This window comes from Aricia agestis, chromosome 9, assembly GCF_905147365.1.
Source record: "Aricia agestis chromosome 9, ilAriAges1.1, whole genome shotgun sequence".
NCBI classification, from domain to species: Eukaryota; Metazoa; Arthropoda; class Insecta; order Lepidoptera; family Lycaenidae; genus Aricia; species Aricia agestis.
In genome coordinates, this window is record NC_056414.1 from 15,464,177 (window position 1) to 15,485,290 (window position 21,114).

The following is a 21,114-nucleotide window of genomic DNA, read 5'->3' on the forward strand; positions in this document are numbered from 1 at the left end:
TACAATTAATATAAAAATATTCTAAACACTAACGCTAATCGAATGTCTCTCCCACAGAAATCTATACAGTTTATAAAATTACATGTCCTGACTGACTGACTGACTGACTGACTGATTCATCATCGCTGAGCAAAAACTGTAAAAGTTACAGCCACGAAATTTGGTGAGTAGGGTTGTTTTCTTAAGTAGACACCCACTAAGGAAGGAATTTTGAAAATTTTACCCCGAAGGGGGTGAAATAAGGGTTGAAAGTTTTAATGAAAGTCCGTCATTTCTTGAGTTAGAAACATGAAACTTTATTTTTGGGTTACTGATTAAAAATGAATGGATACGTATTTAAGCGTTTTTGGAAATTCTACCCCCAAGGGGGTGAAATTGGGGTTGAAAGTTTGAATGAAACTCCGTTATTTCTTGAGTTAGAAACATGAAATTTTATGTTTGGGTTATTGATTAAAAATGATTAGATACGTGTTTAAGCGTTTCTAAAAATTCTACCCCCAAGGGGGTGAAATAGGGGTTTAAAGCTATAAAAGTCCGCCATTTCTTAAGTTAGAAACATGAAAGTTTATTTAAGCGTTTTTAGAAATTCTACCCCCAAGGGGGTGAAATTGGAGTTGAAAGTTTGAATGAAAGTCCGTCATTTCTTGAGTTAGAAACATGAAACTTTATTTTTGTGCTACTGATTAAAAATGAATGGATACGTATTTAAGTGTTTCTGGTAATTCTACCCCCAAGGGGGTGAAATCGGGGTAGAAAGTTACAATGAAAGTCCGTCATTTCTTGAGTTAGAAACATAAAAGTTTATTGACTTTGCGTTTGACGTTTGCTTAAATAGGGTCCGTTTTTACCCTTTGTATAAGGAACCACAAAAACTAAAAGGAGAAAACTATCCATCTTTGTTATTATACTATGTTAACGCGGATAAAGTCGCGGGCAACAGCTAGTAAAACACAGAGATAGAACGGCTAAGCGGGTGGAGTACGCGTGTTTCAATCTTGCTCTGTCGTGCAAGATTGGTTGAACGTTCATTTAGTCAGCGCACACGTCTCGACTTGATTACACCAGAGCGCAGTGCAGTGTCTAATTGTAAAAACAGATTAAGTACGAAAGTGAATCGGTCAAAAGGAGGTATTTTTTTCCACGGGTAAGTTATTTGTTTTAACTAAGCAAAAATTGACACGAGCGATTCCTTAGCAACGCACGCACGTCGCCGTTCTATCTTGATTTATTTCTGTGGTCTCTCCTATAGGTACAGCACTCATAGAACTTAAAGCAAACATAGTAAGCAAACACAGAGTAATACTTATGATAAGTATAATAGATAAGTGTCAATAATAGTACTTATGATAAGTACTATTCTGAGGGTTCTTTGGTGGTTATATAACTCACGTGTACTGCGGCGCAGGGTAGTCTGGCGCGACGCACGGTACGCAGAACTGCGAGCCTGCAGCCACCGCCACCTCGCCTGCCGTCGCCACCAGCTGCGGCGCTGAACTCATCGAGCTCGCTGTGTGACCAACGAAGGAAAATGTATTTTTTTAAATAAAATAAGGGGGCAAACGAGCAACTAGTTCACCTGGTGGAAAGCAACTACCGTCGCCCATGGCACACTCGCAACATTAGAAGAGCTGTAGGTACTAGGCGCGTTGCCGGCCTTTGTATGTCAAAGTTTTCTGAGTTTGATAAGTGAAATAATTGAGCAATAGAGTGATTGATGTAATAATAAATTAAATGATTGATTAAACAATTGCTTGTATTTTTCTGTGCATATTTCGGCTAAATTCAGATAGACTACTGATAGTAACTGTTGATCTCAATCGACATAATATTATTATAATTTTAAATCACGGCAACGTGTGCGTTGTTGTCTAGTAAATTGTTTTTTTTTTTTTTAACATTTAGCACTTGAGATCATTTGCTTGATATTGATTGACAGATCAGCACGTAAAACAGTGAGGTGCATCGGGGAGGAGCGCTTGATGGTGTCGTGCAAGGCAGATGTACCCTACAAAGTCCGTCGTCAACACGTCACGATGTAACGTATAGCTCGATATTGATTGATTGATTGAACAGCACTTACGCTCCGGCGTCGGTCGTTGACACGTCACGGATCAGCAGCATGTTACTCGGCATTGATTGACAGATCAGCACTTACGCAACACAGTGAGATGCGCAGGTGAGGACCGTTTCGTGAGCGCGGTGAGGTGATGACGCGCGAGGCAGCTGTATGCTCCAGCGTCGGTGGTTGAGACATCCCGTATCAGCAGCGTGTTGCCAGCTACCAGGTAGCGGGATTCTATGAAAAGAACATAGTGGTGAAACTTTTAGAAACACTTAATACTTTAACGCCATTTTTAGGGTTCGGTAGTCAACAAGGAACCCTTATAGTTTCGGTCTGTCCGTCCGTCTGTCCGCGGTTTTGCTCAGAGACTATAGGACCTACAAAGCTGTAATTTAGCATGAATGCACATATTAATGATGCCGACAAAATGGTGCATGAAATCTTAAAAAATATTTTGAACGTAACTGAGATGATGTTGTTAATAGTGTAAAACACGTTTTAAATATACATTCATTGACCATACAAAAATTATCAAAAACTAGCGGTAGGCACTACGGGACCCTATATTGCACGTGGCCCGACACGCACTTGGCCGGTTTTTTTGTTTCTTTTTAACCTCTGACGAGAAACACCCCTCGTCGTGAATCCTAGTACATTTTAAAAAAATCCAAAATCCAAATTACATAAAACTCGGACTAGTAGTTCGTAAAATTGGCACGTTTAAATAAACTCTTCGGCTTTATAGTATTAGTATAGATTTGTATACTTGGCTGATCGCTAGTATTAAACCTATAATAGCTATTAAGTAGACATAATAGCATTAACTACTAAGATGATTTGATCGGGTTATTGTGAATAATTATGGAGAGTTATTAGTGGGATTAGTACGCTCAAGGCTCGGTGGATCTAATGTAGTACTTGTGACCTCAGATTTACCCAGCCCGTATATTAATTTGCTGGAAGGAGGAAAGCATACAGCTGTATATTAGTTTGTAATTGTATTTAGTTCCCAGTACTTTTATACACTATACAAATTGTGGTTCTTAAATGTAAATACTTTAATAGTATGGTTCGGATAGAAAATGTTTTATATTTAATTAAATATTTTTTACAATATAAAATATGTTATAGGTACTTAAAATATAATTCAGTACTGATATGTAAAGCCCTTAGTGTTTGTAAGTCTTTTTGTTACTACACGAATAAACTTACAAAAAATATTATACACACGTATTTATATTAGGGTCGGTACAGACGAACTGCATGCAGCCACAGAATATGATGCAGCTACAATTTCACCCTTTATCCTTTATTGGTCGCCCGTAAAAGGCCATAGTTTATCCCAAGACAAATAAAGAATTTTATGTCATGTATGTCCGTCCTTCTGTCTGTCTAAATGTGTGTGGGTCCGTAGAACATTGTAACATCCGAAAAGTTGGCCAATGTGCATTTTTTTGTTTGGAAATTGACACGATCGAAAGTATTCCAATCCATAATTCATCACCACCATTGCTGGAAAATTTCCTTTTTTTTAATTCTTAATTTCGTATAATAACAAAAAGTTCATGAATTTTCCAAAGACCAAGTCCTAATGAGTGAAAAAAGTTGATTCAAGGCAAGACGAGGAGCAATTTATCAGGGCGCGTCGTCAATGAAGGATCACTTTAATTAATACTGCCTCCGTGGGATAATAAGGGCTCTTCACACAACTTGAAAATCCCGTTTTAGCCGTATAATGCATTCCTTTTGAACGGTCATTCTCGCTGCCTTTAAATTGTGTTTTTAATTCTAGCTTTCTTTATTTCACGGAAATAGTGTGTTTAGGCATAATGATGGTAAAACATACACCCATCCGCGCATAAGAGAAAAAGTTTCAAGACTTTTGAATGTATTGTTTGGTGTGGTTTATGCTGGAACATAATATATATTATTTTTTTGCCAATACACAATATTGTATCTCCAGAAAATACACTGCTAACTTGGCCTTTACATCCGTTGTGGATGATATACACAGTATTTTTCAGAGCGAAGTAACCACTCCTCAAATACTGTAGTGCCTGGGACAAGATTTTTAAATGTCCGTATGGTTGCCCACACGGCATTCTCGTATCATAGTCGACCTAGTCCAGAGGAAAGAACTAGTCAATAACTCAATACGTCTGGGACCAACTATGTGCGGGTTTCCTCACGATGTTTTCCTTCACCGTACGAGCGTCCGCATTATGTACTTGAGATCAGAAAATGTCTCATTGGTACACGCCTCCACCCGGGTTCGAACCTGCACCCTCTAGGAGTGCGAGCCGAAGGTCTGCCCATTAGGCCACGGACGCTGGCACTGACACTGCTACCCTGTATGTATAATTATATTGTTTACATATTACATTATGGAGTGTACTTTTTGGTGTAGGTACCTGGTTCATTAACACTTTCACAGTCCACGGTATCCAATGGATACGAAAACGTGGTTACCGTGGAGCCCATGTATCCAAAAGCATGCCAATCACTGAATTCTAGAGTAAAAAATAATGAAAAAAAGCATATTATAAGAATTGCTTAATAAAATAATAATCATTATAATCCATAATAAATAAATACTTTACAATGACTATTGGAGTGGACTCAAGGGACAAAATTTTGCTTTTGTATGGTGGGCTGTGAAAGTGTTAATGTGACCCAAAAAGTAATAATATACAGATTTAATGCATTTACTCGATATTATATATGTTTTAACATATTTAAGTAATAACACATAGAACTGCGGACAAAGTGTATTAAAATGTATCTACAGGGTGTAACAAAAATAAGTGATAACACTTTAGGGTGTGTACGTGTTCATTGTAGAGAGTTCACTGTGAAAGTAGCAGCGCTGAAAGACCAAAATTTTTTTCACTTTTGTATGGGGAAACTCGTGACGCTCGGGCCCTTGCCCATACAAAAAAGAAAAAAAAAAATCGTCTTTCAGCGCTGCTACTTTCACAGTGAACTCTCTACAAGGAACACGTACACACCCTTAAATTATTATCACTTATTTTTGTTACACACTGTATACAACAAAATCCCTCTTATAACGAACCGTATTAACTCTAAACCCCGACTGCGGAATTCGCGAGCCAACTTTATCGGCGAACTTACGTTATATCGGAATATACGTAAATTAAATTTCAGCATTGTTACAAATGGGCCAACGCCTGAATTTGATTAAATCCTGGCCCTTTTACTCTTTGAACCTTCGTAATTGATTTATACAAGTTCCTGTTCGATATGTTTCGACGTGCTGATGGGTGAGATGGTTAAACCCTTTGTAGGGAATTGAGTCATGAAAAGGGTATATGTATTTAAATTACTGATGACCTGAGTATACATTATATGAAATTGTAGAGAAAGAGTCTTTACGCGAATAACGCGTAGTGGTCTGCGTCGATATTTTATAAAGATGGCCAGTAAGCGACCAGCGGGAGACTAAAATCAACTACGTACGTGGGAGAGCCATGCTTCGGCACGAATGGGCCGGCTCGACCGGATAAATACCACGTTCTCACAGAAAACCGGCGTGAAACAGCGCTTGCGCTGTGTTTCGCCGAGTGAGTGAGTTTACCGGAGGCCCAATCCCCTAACCCCTACCCTATTCCCTTCCCTACCCTCAACTATTCCCTTCCCTTCCCTTCCCTACCCGGGGAATTTTATTACCCTATTCCCTCTTAAAAGGTCGGCAACGCACTTGCAGCTCTTCTGATGCTGCGAGTGTCCATGGGCGACGGAAGTTGCTTTCCATCAGGTGACCCGTTTGCTCGTTTGCCCCCTTATTTCATTAAAAAAAAAAAAAAAAAAAAAAAACTAAAAATTAAAAAAAAAACATCAGAATGGGTCATGATTTTTGTTCAGGATAAATTATAATAATATGTTTAGGTTCAACAACTACGCGAGTTTCGGAAATCAAAAGAGGAGGAGATCAAACTCAAAAACTCATTATTTTATTCAGAATAAATTTTTGCAAATATTCTCTGAAAGTCTACATGATGCCTACCACCGTTTCGGGAACTAACTCGCCAACATAGTAATAAACAAACGCTAACAGCCTTTAGTAAGGTCAAAGAACTATTAGGAACTTAAAACTACTATAAAGACATGAAAATAGGATTCCATAGAAATGTCTTATTATTTCCAAAGTTTCGCAAAAAAGATTTAAGAGGGAAGTACCGCTATTTTCAAAGCCTCTCTCCAGCCTTTGAACACAAACTTTGCACAAAGTTTTTTGTCTAACTTCAGCTGTGCGGTGCCCCAGAGTTTGTTTACTTTAGTTCCTCCCACAATATACTTTAAAATATTTTGCACGCTTACATTGTACTTATAAAGGACTAAGTAAACGTAGCTTAGTAAACATCTGTAGCTTGCTTAGATATTTCATCGCAGTAAAAAATATAAAACAGAAGCATCAGAATAAATTTTCATCCGAGTGAATTATACCCGTAAAATAAATAAAACTCATCAGCTTTATCTCGGCAACATAAAATCTTCGCACGGGAAAGAAATAAATCGCCTGAGAGGGAGAACGGACATTTTCATCAACAAATAAAAGATGGTGGACTCTGGAGCGGAGCGCAAGATGTTTGGTGCAATCAATTAGAAGCCGCACAACGGAGGCGACATTTATTCACCTCGGGAGATTTATACTTGGAGCTCCAGCTCAGGGTCCCAATTCTCGTACCTCGATTTAAGGATATAGAGCCTCTCAAGCGTCGAATGCCGTTTCGATCGTACGCAATCTCTCTCGCCCGTGAGATAAAATGTGCGCATGCGAGTAACAGCCTGTGATTGAAATGACATTCGATGCTCAAGAATCGGGTCGGGCTAATGTATAATAATATGGCTACAATCACAGGCTGTCACTTGCGAGAATACTGTATCACGCGTGAGACAGCCTAAGATTGAAGATAACTTAGAGAAAAAATCGGGCCCCAATCCCGTTGGGGTTTATTCAGAACCACAGAAACCACTGGATCCAATTAACTTTTGGGAATTGTTCGGATCTGTTCGGTGCCGCTCGGTTCTGTTTGGCCCTGCTCGGCTCTGCTCGATTCCGCTCGGAGCATCTCCGAGCCGGCGATTTATGGGCAGCGATAACTCAGCGGACCTTTATTAAAGAAATTCCGTCTTCGCTTATCGCCCGCCCGCCCTGCCGGTCTTATATAATTATACTTGCAACAAATGGCGCTCGTGATTGCTATAATTTGGATTTCGCAAACGATAACAAATGCCATCTGTATTCAGCTGAGATATTAGGCGAATTCATTGAATGTAATTATCTTAAGCGGAAAGGAGAATTGGGAAAACATTTAACGTTAGAGAAAATATAAGCATTAAGGCTGCGTTCACACCAAACTGATTGTAAGCAGCTGAACTTGAGCACTAAGCAAGCGTTACATAGTTCCCAACTGACTATAGGCTGTAACTTTTGAGTTAAAACGCTATTCTACTGAGTTGATGAGATGATTACAGTCAGTGGCTGACAGATAGTTTGGTGAGACTCGGCCTAATAATGGCAAACTTCAGCCAACATTTCTCCTTAGTATGAGCGTAGTAAATACCTGCTTGCCTTACATTTTACTACCTGTATATCTTGCATATCATGACGATAAGTATTAAATGCGGCAGCAGGCATACAGTGCAACATCGAACTAACTTGTTTATGTTTCATATTGGTAGGGTGTTGACCGTGTAGAATAATTTTTCCCTTCCCATAGCAAGGATGATGTCAAAGACTAGGCTAGGCACAAACTTTAGGTTACCACCGCCATCACTGTTTCTCTAACTATACAAGCTATATAATAACCCACCTGGTGTGGGAGGATCGACATGCAGCACCCTGTCGCCTCTGTACCACAGTGCGGGTGTCGCGGGCGCGGCACCAGCGCGACACTGCAGCGCCGCGACGCCACCAGCCACTGCCGCCTCCGCCGTTAACGTCACTTCCCAGTTTACATCCGCCACTAAAGAATATGAATGTGTGAGTGAGGCGTAAGGGTCAATTCAGACTGCAACGCGACGCGTGACGTATTCCTAAAGTATGGATTTGACAGATTTGCAAGATGTCACGCAATTGAAATCTGTCAATTTAGTACTTTAGAAATGCATCTGCGCATCGCTCTGCTGTTTGAATTGACCCTAAGAAGTGATCAGTGAGGGTCACTTCACATTGCCATATTATGACGAGGTGATGTCGTGCTATACATATTTTTTAAATTAGCCATTCAAAACTGAACTTTATTTACTTTTTTACAGACTTTTTGCCCATGATATTGGGCTGCCTATTCCAATTTTAAATACATAGGTAATTTAAAATGCATCACCTTGTCACGTTACACTCGTTCGTTGTTTCTACAATAGCAGACAACTTCTAGTAATCTACTTGGTTTATGATAATTTTTGGACTACATTACTTGTGCTTACGACATACCTACTTACCATTCACACTTTCGCGTACACAAACCAAGAACGTATGGAGGATTTTATTAAGAAAGTTTCGGAGAATAAAAAATTATAAACGTAAATTCTATTGCCAATCTATCAACATCGCTCTTTGTTCATTTTGTTTGTCTCTAGATTCAATATATTTTACGTGCGTAATAATATTTCGTCTGTGTAATAACATTTAACATCAAATTCAGTCAGAAATATCGAATACTAGAGAAGAAACTCACTATTATCGGTTGTTTCTGTACATAAACAACTTCTTTAAGGTACAAGTTGGGAGCCGACTACATGAAGTTGCAGCAGACGACGTGTCGTCGCGACACTACTGGTATTTCTATGAAATACCCTGCGAAGCTAGTGACACGATGGCAGTGACACTTTCATAGGCAGGTATTACACGCATCAATATTATCATGATTGTATCACGCGATTCTCAAGTGTACTGCGATTCGGCCTATTACACCATCAATGATATCACGGAATCGTGATAATATTGATGCGTGTAATACCTGCCATCTTGCCTGCTTCATGACGTTCGCTGCCAACCGGCACCTTAAGCCTTCGACCAATAAAAAAAAACTTTTTTTCAAATCGTACATTTTATACGCGAGGAATTAATAATCTCCGTACTAATAAAAAGATCTGCAAAAAACTACAGTTATATTATGTTCTTGTCTGCCAAGTAGCTTTTCTAACGTATTACACAAGGGAACATTGTATAACTATTAAATCTGTATAATATTAATAATCCTTCAAGCCCCATAAGAGCACCGGTGATCGCGACAACAATATAATAAATTTCCAAGAATCTGCGATCGAAGGAATAATATACAGATGTAATAGTTACACAATGTTACACATAATATTATGTCGTGGATTTGCTCACATCTCAAATGCTTGAGTATTTTATGAAGTGAGCAAATCTATGATATGGCCACAACATACAATGTCGATAATTTATAAGCAACAAATGACGCCCGCAACACCATTGCACCTAAATTCGTTTATCGCGCGGGAACCGTGCATTTTTCCAGGATAAAATATATCTTTCTCGGGACGCAAAGTTTGGACGTGAAGAGGTAACAGACAGACAGACACACTTTCGCATTTATAATATTATTATTAGTATGGACTATCAAAATCACCTGGTTGCAGTAGCACGTCCCTAGAGACTATAGTCCCGTGCGCGTTGGTGGCTCGGCAGCGGATCAAGGTGGTCTCGTCGCGGTACGCTGATGACGGGAACACCTCCAAGGTACCGTTGCTGTATACCCTTCTGTAAAAATACTCATATTAATTTCAGGGGTCCGATTCTCGGGCCTACAATATTTATAATTATGATTGACTGGTTTACCCTACCAGTCGTGCGAAAATTTAGGAATAAGGCCGTTCCTCCTATCTCTTTGGTAAGGGCCATGTTGCCTGAAGGACTTGTGCTACGGTTACCAAACAACGGAAATATATTTAATATTTTTATACTATACATAATTACATATATTTAAGATTTTTATTATAATATAATGATACACATATTTAATACACATCCAGGACACAGGCACTTTGTAAACTTTTTGTTCCGTCGGCGGCGGGATTCGAACCCGCGACCCCCGGCTTGAGTTACCAACAGCCCATCAAATGAGCCACAGTCCACAGAGGTCGTCTTATTTTTGACAACAGATAACTGGGACAAGAATTATTGTAATGAATAAGAAGTAAATACGTATTATGTACAGTTAGTAAATTAGAAGCTGTATTAAATTACTTAAACACTTTTTTCTCGACCAGTGATTAATCACCAATTGAATTTCAACACAAACAAAAATATTTTAAGGTCAAAAAGTAGGAAACCGATTTCTTAGCTAAGTGAGTCCGTCTGAATGGACTTTCCTCTTTGATAAATGGCCCTTCTTTAAAAGCTTTTGAAGATAAGAAAAAGAAAAAGCGAGGGCGAAAAAACTCATTACGTCAAGCACAGTTCAAACCTGAGCGCTCCTCGGTAATTAAATATCGCCTAATTATTATTACTGTCATTTGATACGCGACTTTCGGAATATTTTGATCCAGTTTTTCCCAATCTGTGGTCTGCGGACCCCCGTAAGTGTCATCTCTGGACCATAGATAAAATATGCTAATGTTTTAATTATACAATTTTCTTACATATTACAGATACAAAGTAGATATTTTGTATCTGTAATAACTTAAATAAAAAATATAGGTCTATCAGAATCTGATGGCAAAAAGTGAGCAAATAAATTGACTCTAACAATACCGGGGTAATTGGAATAAAACATTTTGATCCTTTTTTTTCCTTATAGCGGCTTATTCTGTGTAAGAAACATGCAAATGTTAAAAAAATATCCAATGATTAAGGATATTTTATGAAAATCTGCCATCAAAATTTGCCATCCGATTCTGGTAGATCTATACTAGGTATAAATTAATATGATTTTTTTACTATTTATTTTATTAGGGGGCCGTGATGTTTTTCTAGGGGACCGCGGCTGAAAAGGGTTGGGAAATACTGTTTTAATCTATTCGCATAATTTTCTCATAATGAATTTTCTGAGGGAAGAAGGTAACAGATGGCTCGTTATTAATTCTCTTATTCTATTTTAAGATACTGGTATCGGTTGTCGACTTCGTCTGTAACTTTATATTTCAACTTATTTAGCCCGCGTGTACCGGACTTTACATAAACCCTTAAGGTTAAAAGAGTACTATTTAGATTTTCATATTCGTGTTACTTGCACTTCATTCATATTATAACTTTACAGATTTGTAGTGTGTGTTATAATTCTCGGTAATTGCATATTGTAAAATAAGCTATGCCCATCGCCTACCTAACTTGACGTGCAAATAAAGTGTTTCAGCGCATCCAGTATTTAATTTGAAGACCCAGCCTTTGTACACTAAAGATTTACCACATATTAGGATTAGGGTTATTATACAAAACTTGAGAAAAATAGAAGCATCATCTACATAGAACGATAACGTCAAGATGCATAATATTTTCTATAGGTCTACCAGAATCTGATGGCAAATTTTGATGGCAGATTTTCAAAAAATATCCTTGATCATTGGATATTTTTTTTATATTTGCGTGTTTCACACACAGAAGATATAAGAAAAAAAAGGATCAAAATGTTTTATTCCAATTACTCCGGTATTGCTAGAGTCGATTTATTTTCTCACTTTTGCCATCAGATTCTAGTAGACGAATAACGAGGCAACGCCACTGATGCAAACTGTTTTTAATTGTAATTCCCCATTATGCTAAACTATTTATTAGCGTAGTCAATAAATGATAGTAAACTTCATAGAAATATGATTCAATCAACGTCCATTGCTGGTATAACGACTACGGTACGAAATTTTGTACAGAAATTCTTGTTACTGCGCGACGATGTAAAGCATGCTTTGTTTCCAGCGTGTTCGAAATTCAATTCAAATTTAGAGTACAGCGTCTATTTTCAATATAACATTGTTGTAAAATAACTTTTAGCAATAATTTATTATAGTGAATATTTCTGTGTGCTTAACACCGATTTTACAGCGCTCTTTAATCAGTAGGAGTTTTTATATGCTACATTTTAAGTAGATAATATTTTTGAAACCAATGATATTTATAAAAAAAATAGATATGCCAGAGGTAAGTATGTATGTATAATATGTCGTATAAAAACAAAATCTGAGGACCAATTTGTATGAACTTGGTATGAACATACGCCATCTTTACTAAAACACACAGACATAGATCTATGTCTGTGATTGGTCTGTGCTAAAACATAATTGTTTCAAACCATAAAGTTAATATACCTACCGCTAGGTATATTTACTTTATGTTTCAAACTAAGTACTACTTATTTTTATAAATGGCTCTTTTATAAACTTTGACGTCCAATCAGAACGCTGGTAGCAGATGACGCTCAGTTTTTTTTTTCGCTTGCATTAATGACGTAGGACTAAATGTTCAATTCCTAAATAAAAAAATATTATCTAATCACTAATGAATCAATTATGCTGAAACTGTGTTCATAATATTAACTAACTAAGTAATATTTTGAATTTTTCTCTGATAATTCTTTGCAAACTTAACGCAACTGTGGTACAAACAGTGCCCAACTTCCATAGACTTTCGAGATAAGTTTTTTGATATTTTAAAATATTGGTTCACGCTCAATAAACTTACACAATACAGTTACTTTGCACTTTAAGCGGGCCAGCAATTTTCTGCTCCTCCTGTGCCCCATTTAAATGAATATTTTATAGACAAACTTGTTTCGTGGACAATTTGGAACGAGCGATGTTTTATGACGCTAATACCGTAAAACTGCATTAGTGTTTCATACACGAACATCATGAGAATATTTAAAGAGCTCAATAATGACTTGTATGCCGTATTTTACATGCGTTGTTCTGATGATGCCATGATGATTGATGACAGGCATTTTTTTATAATATTACTCCTAAAATCCGAGGACGTTCTATGTTCGATTGGAGATATATTTTTAGGGTTCCATACCCAAAGGGTAAAAACGGGACCCTATTACTGAGACTTCGATGTCTGTCCGTCTGTCTGTCTGTCTGTCTTCAGGGGTTAACTCAAATCTCAATAACCGCTATGGCTAAACTTCTGTCACAGATTGTGTATTTCTGTTGCCGCTATAACGACAAATACTAAAAATAAAATAAAATAAACATTTAAGGGGGTCTCCCATACACCAAACGCTAGTTTTTTGGCCTTTTTTGCTCGTAATCAATAATGGCAACAGCTACGCACTTGAAATTTTCATAAAGGCTTTAGTTATATATTTCTACTTCAATAGTTAATAATAATATTTAGATAAAATAAAAATTTATGGGAGCCCCATACAAAAACACAATTTTATGCCTATTTTTCTTCTATAACGGTACGGAACCCTTCGTGCGCGAGTCCGTCACGCATTTGGTCAATTATTTTAATTTACTAGATATAATATGCATTTCCACCATTATTATTAACTTTTCTATTATTTATGCAACGATATGTCATAATATGTAGGTCTATTACATAAAATGCTAACATCTACGACACCAAACGCGTTAAAAATTTACATATTATAATATGCATACGGCCTCACGATTTTTTTCCTTCTTAATCTTTATAAGTTTTAACTTTTAAGTTATTGCATAGCTTTTATCTCGGGCTTTGAGCGCGGTGAATCAAGAAATTCCGTAACGAAAATAAACCTAATACCCCCCCCCCACTCCGATCGGCACAGAAGTGGCATGCTGTGCATCGTCTAAGCTCGATTCAGTTCAGCAGACTTCGGCACGGTGTTTGTGTTCGTGCGACGTATGCGAATTTAAATTGCATAAGTTGATAAAAATGCAATCCAACAGCTTTATCGTGGTAAGTCTCCGAATGCCACACGTATTTTTTTCTTTCTTTAGTAAGATAGTAGTAATATACAACTGTCTTCGTAACCTTACCTGATCCCAGGTACGTCCACAATGGGCGATCCATCGTCGGCGTACCACGCGACGCGCGGCGACGGCTGCCCTCGCGCCGCGCAGTGTACGCGGCCACCAGATGATGCAGCAAAACGCACTGCCGCTGGGGGCTCCTCCACGAACACGGGACCCAGCCGCGTTGGTACATCTGATATTACTCCTGAACAAAAAAAGTTGGTTGTAGTTTTAATATGAAATCTCTTAAAAAAGTCGTAAGGAGTGAATCATGAATCATGATAGACTCATATTATATAGGCGTGATGGATTTAAATTAGATTAACTAACTAATATAAAATTAATAATAATTAATAACTCCGAAAAAGTCGCTATTGTAGCGATAAAGAAACAATATGGTCGAAAAGCCTATTGATGGCTTACATTTGTTTCAGAAATGTATAAATTCTCTATCCATGTAAAACTTTTAGATAATTATGACTGTCCCGGCAAACGTTTCTTTGCCATATAAAGTATTTCGCCCGTATTATTTTATTGAATTGACTAAATAAGTATGTCACCATGGCAACGTCCATCGCTATCCCGTCGCACAAACAATGTTCGCTGTCAGTCTCGAGTTGTAATAATTTACTATTATTTATTCAACAAATGCACTTATCAATATAAAAAGTACCCAGTAGTCGATTCTCAGACTTACTTAGTACTTAATATGCATATAAAATTTGGTAAAAATCAGTAAAGCCGTTTCGGAGGAGTACGGTGACTAACATTGTGACACGAGAATTTTATATATAAGACTAGCTGTCCCGGCAAACGTTGTTTTGCCATATAATTTTTTTTTGTATGAAAAATAGATGTTGGCCGATTCTCAGACCTACTAAACATGCTCACAAAATCTCATGAGAATCGGTCAAGCCGTTTCGGAGGAGTATGGCAACGAAAACTGTGACACGAGAATTTTATATATTAGATATTATCTGATTTTACATAATATAAAAGTCACAGCCATAGTAATATCTCAGAAATGGTAAATGGATAACCATCTGAGGTGAATTTAAGATTAATTTATACACGTTAACCGAAGGAGTTATGTTGTATTAACATTCAACACTACAGTGTACTTCCGGTACAATGTAATATTATTTCCCTCGCAAACTAAGTTACATAACCTGTAGAACGTTACAAAATCGATTCTCAGTACACCATACAAAGTACAAACACAAACAAAAAAATCGAGCAGAAAAATCGTAAAAAAGTTATCAACTTAAATGTTTGATGATCCCAAAGGCGAATATTCACGATGGGCCATTCTTGTTTGGGCAAAGTGGCACTGATACTGCGACTTGCCAACAACTCTGTGCCAGTTAACGGCAAAGTGTTGTTTGCCAGTTTGTCCCGGAATTGCCGAGATGTCCTTAATTCTAAAAATTTTACAAGCCTAGTTATTTTTTCTGGCTTTGTTGCATAAAAGAGGTTTCCTTTTATGGAATAACTATAAAATATAAGAAGCTTTGCATGGAGATTTAAAAAAAAATCAGAATAAACTATACTTTATTATTATAAAGCGGAAGAGTTTGTTTGTTTGAACGCGCTAATCTCAGGAACTACTGGTCCGATTTAAAAAATTCTTTCGGTGTTAGATAGCCCATTTATCGAGGAAGGCGATAGGCTATATTTTATCACGCTAAGACTAATAGGAGCGAAGAAATATAGGAAAATGTGGAAAAACGGGGGGAAATAATTTTGTTATAACTAAACGCGCTAATCGCAGGAAATACTGGTCAGATTTTAAAAATTCTTTCAGTTTTAGATAGCCCATTTATCAAGGAAGGCTATAATTTTATTACGCTAAAACTGATAGAAGCGAATAAATACAGGAAAATGTGGAAAAAGGGGGAATTATTTAAAAAGGGCTTATCTTACGAACTACTGGAGCAATTTTTCTGTTATTTGGCACAGATGAGAAGTGGACCACGTGAAGGATCATAGGCTATTTTTTGTGTAGTAATTGGTCTGTTAAAAATCTAATACGTACGGAACGTCTTATTATCCCATAATATGATCTATTACCACTATTATTAATAGTCAAACTATCTAATACTATGTAGCCCTATGTAGCCCGAATATGGATAAATTTTAAGTCCTCACAGAAATACGACAACAAAGCTAGCGTATTCGGAAAAAAATGAGTTTAACAAGTCGCTACTTATGATGAAACTACATAGCAACTTTTTATACTAAGCTACTAACAAGCTGCTGATGATGAAACAAGCTGCACCGTGTGCTATATTACATAATATAGCAACCGTGTGCTATATTATGTAATACAACAGTTGCTCTGAAAATGAACGTACTAATTACGGAGCGCTCCAAACGCTTATAATTAAGTTAAATTTCAGTTGATCATAAACTCTGAACACTGCTTACATAATTTACGCCCCTTAAGAGCGTTTACGTATACAGAAATTCGTTGTCCGGTTGTCTGAATTTTTACGTGTAATGGTTTAATATCTACTTCTAGATTTATATCTTATATCTCTAAACGAGAAATTCTTGTATATGTTACGCTCAGAGATCGAAATCGCTCAGTGAGCGAAAAAATAGCTCACAACGCGTTGTGGTCACAGTGAAATAGCCACGACGCGAAATTCGTGTCGTGGCTGATATGCTGGTTTTTTTGTGATTGCCAGAACGCGTCGTGGCCGTTTTCATCAGAGCCACGACGCGAATTTTGCGTCGTGGCTGTTTCACTGTAACCACAACGCGTTGTGAGCTATTTTTTCGCTCATTGAGCCATTTCGGTCTTTGAGCGTAACATATCTTATTATATCTTTAAACGAGCAATTCTTGTATATACATATATAATTGGAATCTCGGAATCGGCTCCAACGTTTTTCATGAAATTTAGTATATAGGGGGTTTCGGGGGCGATAAATCGATCTAGCTAGGAATCATTTTCAGAAAATGTCTTCTTATTCGTGTTTTATCGATAATCGATAAACTGAAAAATATGACTCTTCCTGACATCTATTGGCGAATAATAATACTATTTTGTTAGCAACTAATTGTTTTAACGACCAGCAGATGGCGTTATTAAGTAACACGAAGTCAATGAGTGTTTGCTATACCGAGCAAAGCTCGGTCATCCAGGTACTATGTATATAAATATATAATTGGAATCTCGGAATCGGCTCCAACGATTTTCATGGAATTTAGTATATAGGGGGTTTCGAGGGCGATAAATCGATCTAGCTAGGAATAATTTTTAGGAAATGTCATTTTATTCGAGTTTTATCGAATACCGAGCAAAGCTCGATCAAATAACTATAGTATTAAGTATTTAAACTAGATGACGCCGACTACTCCGTTGCACCATTCGTTTATCGCGCGGGAACCGTACATTTTTCCGGGATAAAAGGATCCTGTGTCCTTTCCCGAGACCTCAGAATAAATAATAGTTGCCGAGACTTAAAGTATCTCCGAGGTAACAGACAGACAGCCAGACACACTTTCAAAATAATATTAGTATTGTATGAATAATGGATTTTAAATTTTGTTAGTCTCGCTAAAACCCGAGAATGGCTGAACCGATTTGGCTAATTTTCGTCTTGAAGTGTTCGTGGAAGTCTAGGAAAGGTTTATGTTGGGAGGGGAAGTGATACTAAGTTCACCGGATCATCTAGTTTGATATAGATTATTCTGTTTCTGTCTTACTTCAGGGTCACGTCAAATAAAATGTTTTCATTGTCGTACTTGTTGACCTATCGTTGGTTCGGGAACTAGATGGAAAAACCGGGAACTGTGGAAGAATTTTGTACCACTTTAAAAAAAGGGAGAAAAAATGATAACTTTAGGCATTTTGGGACTTTGGGCGTGTTCTCTTAAGGCTGGTCGCATACGCACGTTTTACACATTCGATTTCCGTATTCGAAATTCCGTGAGACTAGCGCAAATATTCATTTTTTTCACGCGTGAACAAGACAACTTGCACTTGAAACGCAGGTGCGAAATTCGTTCCGCACGGAGAACTAAACCTACTGCAGTTAATGTATTTTCTACGGATTCCAAATACGGAAAACGAATTCGGAAATCGAACGCAGAAAACGCACGTATGCGGCCAGCCATGATAGGTATACCTATGGCTGGCCACATACGCGAGTTTTACGCTTAATTGTTTATTTGCTGCAATAAATGACAACACGTTATAAAGGCGTAATAATAGACACCTGAAACGCGACTACTACAGTAGTAGCAATAATTTACAAGTGTGAAGGGGCCCTAATCGCATGTTTATCACCTTTACGTTGTATACAAATGGATCCGTTTGCCACTTTATACGTTACATTAAATATTAACCAGCTGGATTGGGGAATAATTTTCGTTAATTTAGGCAAATAATTTGTAATTCACTCTGTGATACATCAAGGATTTGTGTTATGAATTTTCATACGCTTACGTAACGTATGTTACACCCACATGCAAATTTATGCATGCAGTCATAACACTTGCATGCAATTAGTTTAGAGAAGGTTATCTATTTTTATATTTTTATGTTATAAAATGTCAGTTATCTGGTTCTTCCTTCTTAAATAACAAGTTTTAAAGTGCTTTCAATAAAATAATTAAAATTAACGAGCTTTTGCCCGCGGCTTCGCTCGTGTTAAGAAGTATTATTATATACAACCCCTAGGGGTTGGAATTTATCAAAATCCTTTCTTAGTGGATGCCTTCGTCATAACATCTACCTGCATGCATATGTATATATATATATATATATATATATATATATATATATATATATAGATTTTAGAATTTCATGCATACACTTTTATTATACGATACGCATATTGAATACATATGAACATTGAAAACCTTTTGTTCCGTCGGCGGGATTCGAACCCACAACCCCCGGCATGAGCTAACACGCGCTCAATCACTGAGCCCAGTGGGACAGAAGACCGACACAACTGTCGAGAGATCAGGCGCAGGACCGACTTTTTACATGCCCATCCGACGCATGGATCATCTTACTTGTCAGATAATCAGGTGATCAACCTGCATTGTGTTAACCAAACTTGGAAATAACATGTTTCCAACGCGGGAATCGAACCCACGACCTCTAAGTCGAGAGCCACGCTCTTAACCACTAGACCACGGAGGCGTTAACATTAGTATGTTCAGCAAGACGACCAATGGCTCATTTTGCTGATGAACCACTGTTTTAACACAAACTAGACTATAAACAAAGTTACTTACTTGTTAGTAAAATGCTCATAGAAAACAAAATGAGGCCAAACATCGTCCGAGCGGGAACGCCTGTGGACAAACAAAATAAAATAAATTATTTACTTACTTAAACGTAATACTTGTTTTACAAATAAAGGCTGTGACTGTGTAAATAATATACTAGTATTTAAATAATTAATAAAATAAAATAAAATATCTTTTTATTCAAAATGGGTATCATGATACACTTTTTGAAAGTCGAACGAAACTACGTTGCCTACCACCGGTTCGGGAACTACCCCGCCGAGAAGAACCGGCGTAAGAAACTCGCACGGGGCCATCTTTTGCAAAAAAAAAATGGAAAATTACAATGTTATGGCTTACAGCTATGTAACAAAATTAAAAGAAAAGTAACCTGCATGGAGCCACCCTATTCCCAAGGTGTGCTGTCCTCGAAGAAATCATTGACTTTATAATACGCTTTAGCACACAAACGTTCTTTAACTGCTTTTTTAAATTTGTTTAAAGGTAGATTTTGAACATTTTCTGGAATTTTATTGTATAGGTGTATACATTGGCCTTTAAAGGATTTGCTTATTTTGGCTAGTCTGAACATTGGTATTGCTAACTTGTTCTTATTTCTAGTATTTACATTATGATTATCACTTTTCTTTTTGAAAATATTTATGTTCTTTCTAACATATAAGAGATTTTCCAAAATGTATTGAGATGTGACGGTCAGAATTCTTATTTCTTAAAATTTTTCTCTTAGAGATTCCAAAGACGACATCTTATAAATAGAACGAATAGCTCGCTTCTGCAGCACAAATATTGTATTAATGTCCGCCGCGTTTCCCCACAAGAGGATGCCGTAAGACATTATGCTATGAAAGTAGCTAAAGTAAACTAATCGCGCGGTCTCTACATCAGTGATTTCACGATTTTTTTAACAGCATAATATGCTGCAGAACTAAGCTTATCTGCCAGTTTCGCAAGATGTGGACCCCATTGTAATAATAAAGAATTCATCATTTTTGCTTGTTTGTGTATTTCTTACGGACATACTCCTTATGATGAAATTAGCCACGGCGTAACGCAAATAATCAGCCAAGTGCGAGTCGGACTCGCGCACGAAGGGTTCCGTACCGTTGTAGAGCGAAAATAAGGAAAAAAATGTGTTTTTTGTATGGAAGCCCCCTAAATTATTTATTTTATTTTAATTTTATATATAATTGAGGATTTTGTGAAAATTTAAAGAGTCTATATTATGTTGCCATTATGGATTACGAGCCAAAAAGACCAAAAAAAATAACGTTTCTTGTATGGGAGGTATTTAAATATTAACTTTATTATGTTTTTAGTACCTATTTGTTGTTATAGCGGCACTAGAAATATATGATCTGTGAAAATTATAGAAGTCTAGCTATAGCGGTTCTTGAGTTACAGCCTGGAGACAGACAGACAGACAGACGGACAGACAGATGGACAGACAGACGGACAGACAGACGGGTAGACAGACCGCGGACAGACATCGAAGTCTCAATAATAGGGTCCCGTTTTTACCCTTTGGGTACGGAATCCTAAAAAGGTTACATTATATCGCGGAAACATGTACGGTTCCATTTAAATTTTTATGAGCGTTGTAATGCCCTCAATACCGATGTTATTTTTGGTAACAGAGACGGATTTCATAGTTAAGGGGGCGACTAACCCTAAAGTGTCGATTTTATAATTCATTTTTATACTTGAAAATAAGCCCCGAATTGTTTCATTTTCTAAAATTAGATACTACATTATATTTTCGAGAATTCGATCTGAGCAAAAACACGATAGCTCAAAATTTTCTCGATAGAAAAAAATCACAAAGATGCATCTAATTTTCACGAATTTTTCATTTATTGCCATAA

The 21,114-nt window shown here is 37.2% G+C and overlaps 1 protein-coding gene across 1 annotated transcript in view; it reads right to left on the bottom strand.

Moving 5' to 3' along the window:
* LOC121730595 (Down syndrome cell adhesion molecule-like protein Dscam2) overlaps positions 1-21,114 on the bottom strand; it is a 74,918-nt gene that overhangs the window by 41,845 nt on the left and 11,959 nt on the right. Inside the window, exons 2-7 of the mRNA XM_042119704.1 lie at positions 19,238-19,297; positions 14,006-14,186; positions 9,679-9,809; positions 7,897-8,049; positions 2,156-2,296; positions 1,390-1,507 (exon numbers count right to left, since the gene is read on the bottom strand). Coding sequence (XP_041975638.1) covers positions 1,390-1,507; positions 2,156-2,296; positions 7,897-8,049; positions 9,679-9,809; positions 14,006-14,186; positions 19,238-19,280 — 767 coding nt within the window. The 5' untranslated portion in view covers positions 19,281-19,297. The remainder of the gene's footprint in view (positions 1-1,389; positions 1,508-2,155; positions 2,297-7,896; positions 8,050-9,678; positions 9,810-14,005; positions 14,187-19,237; positions 19,298-21,114) is intronic.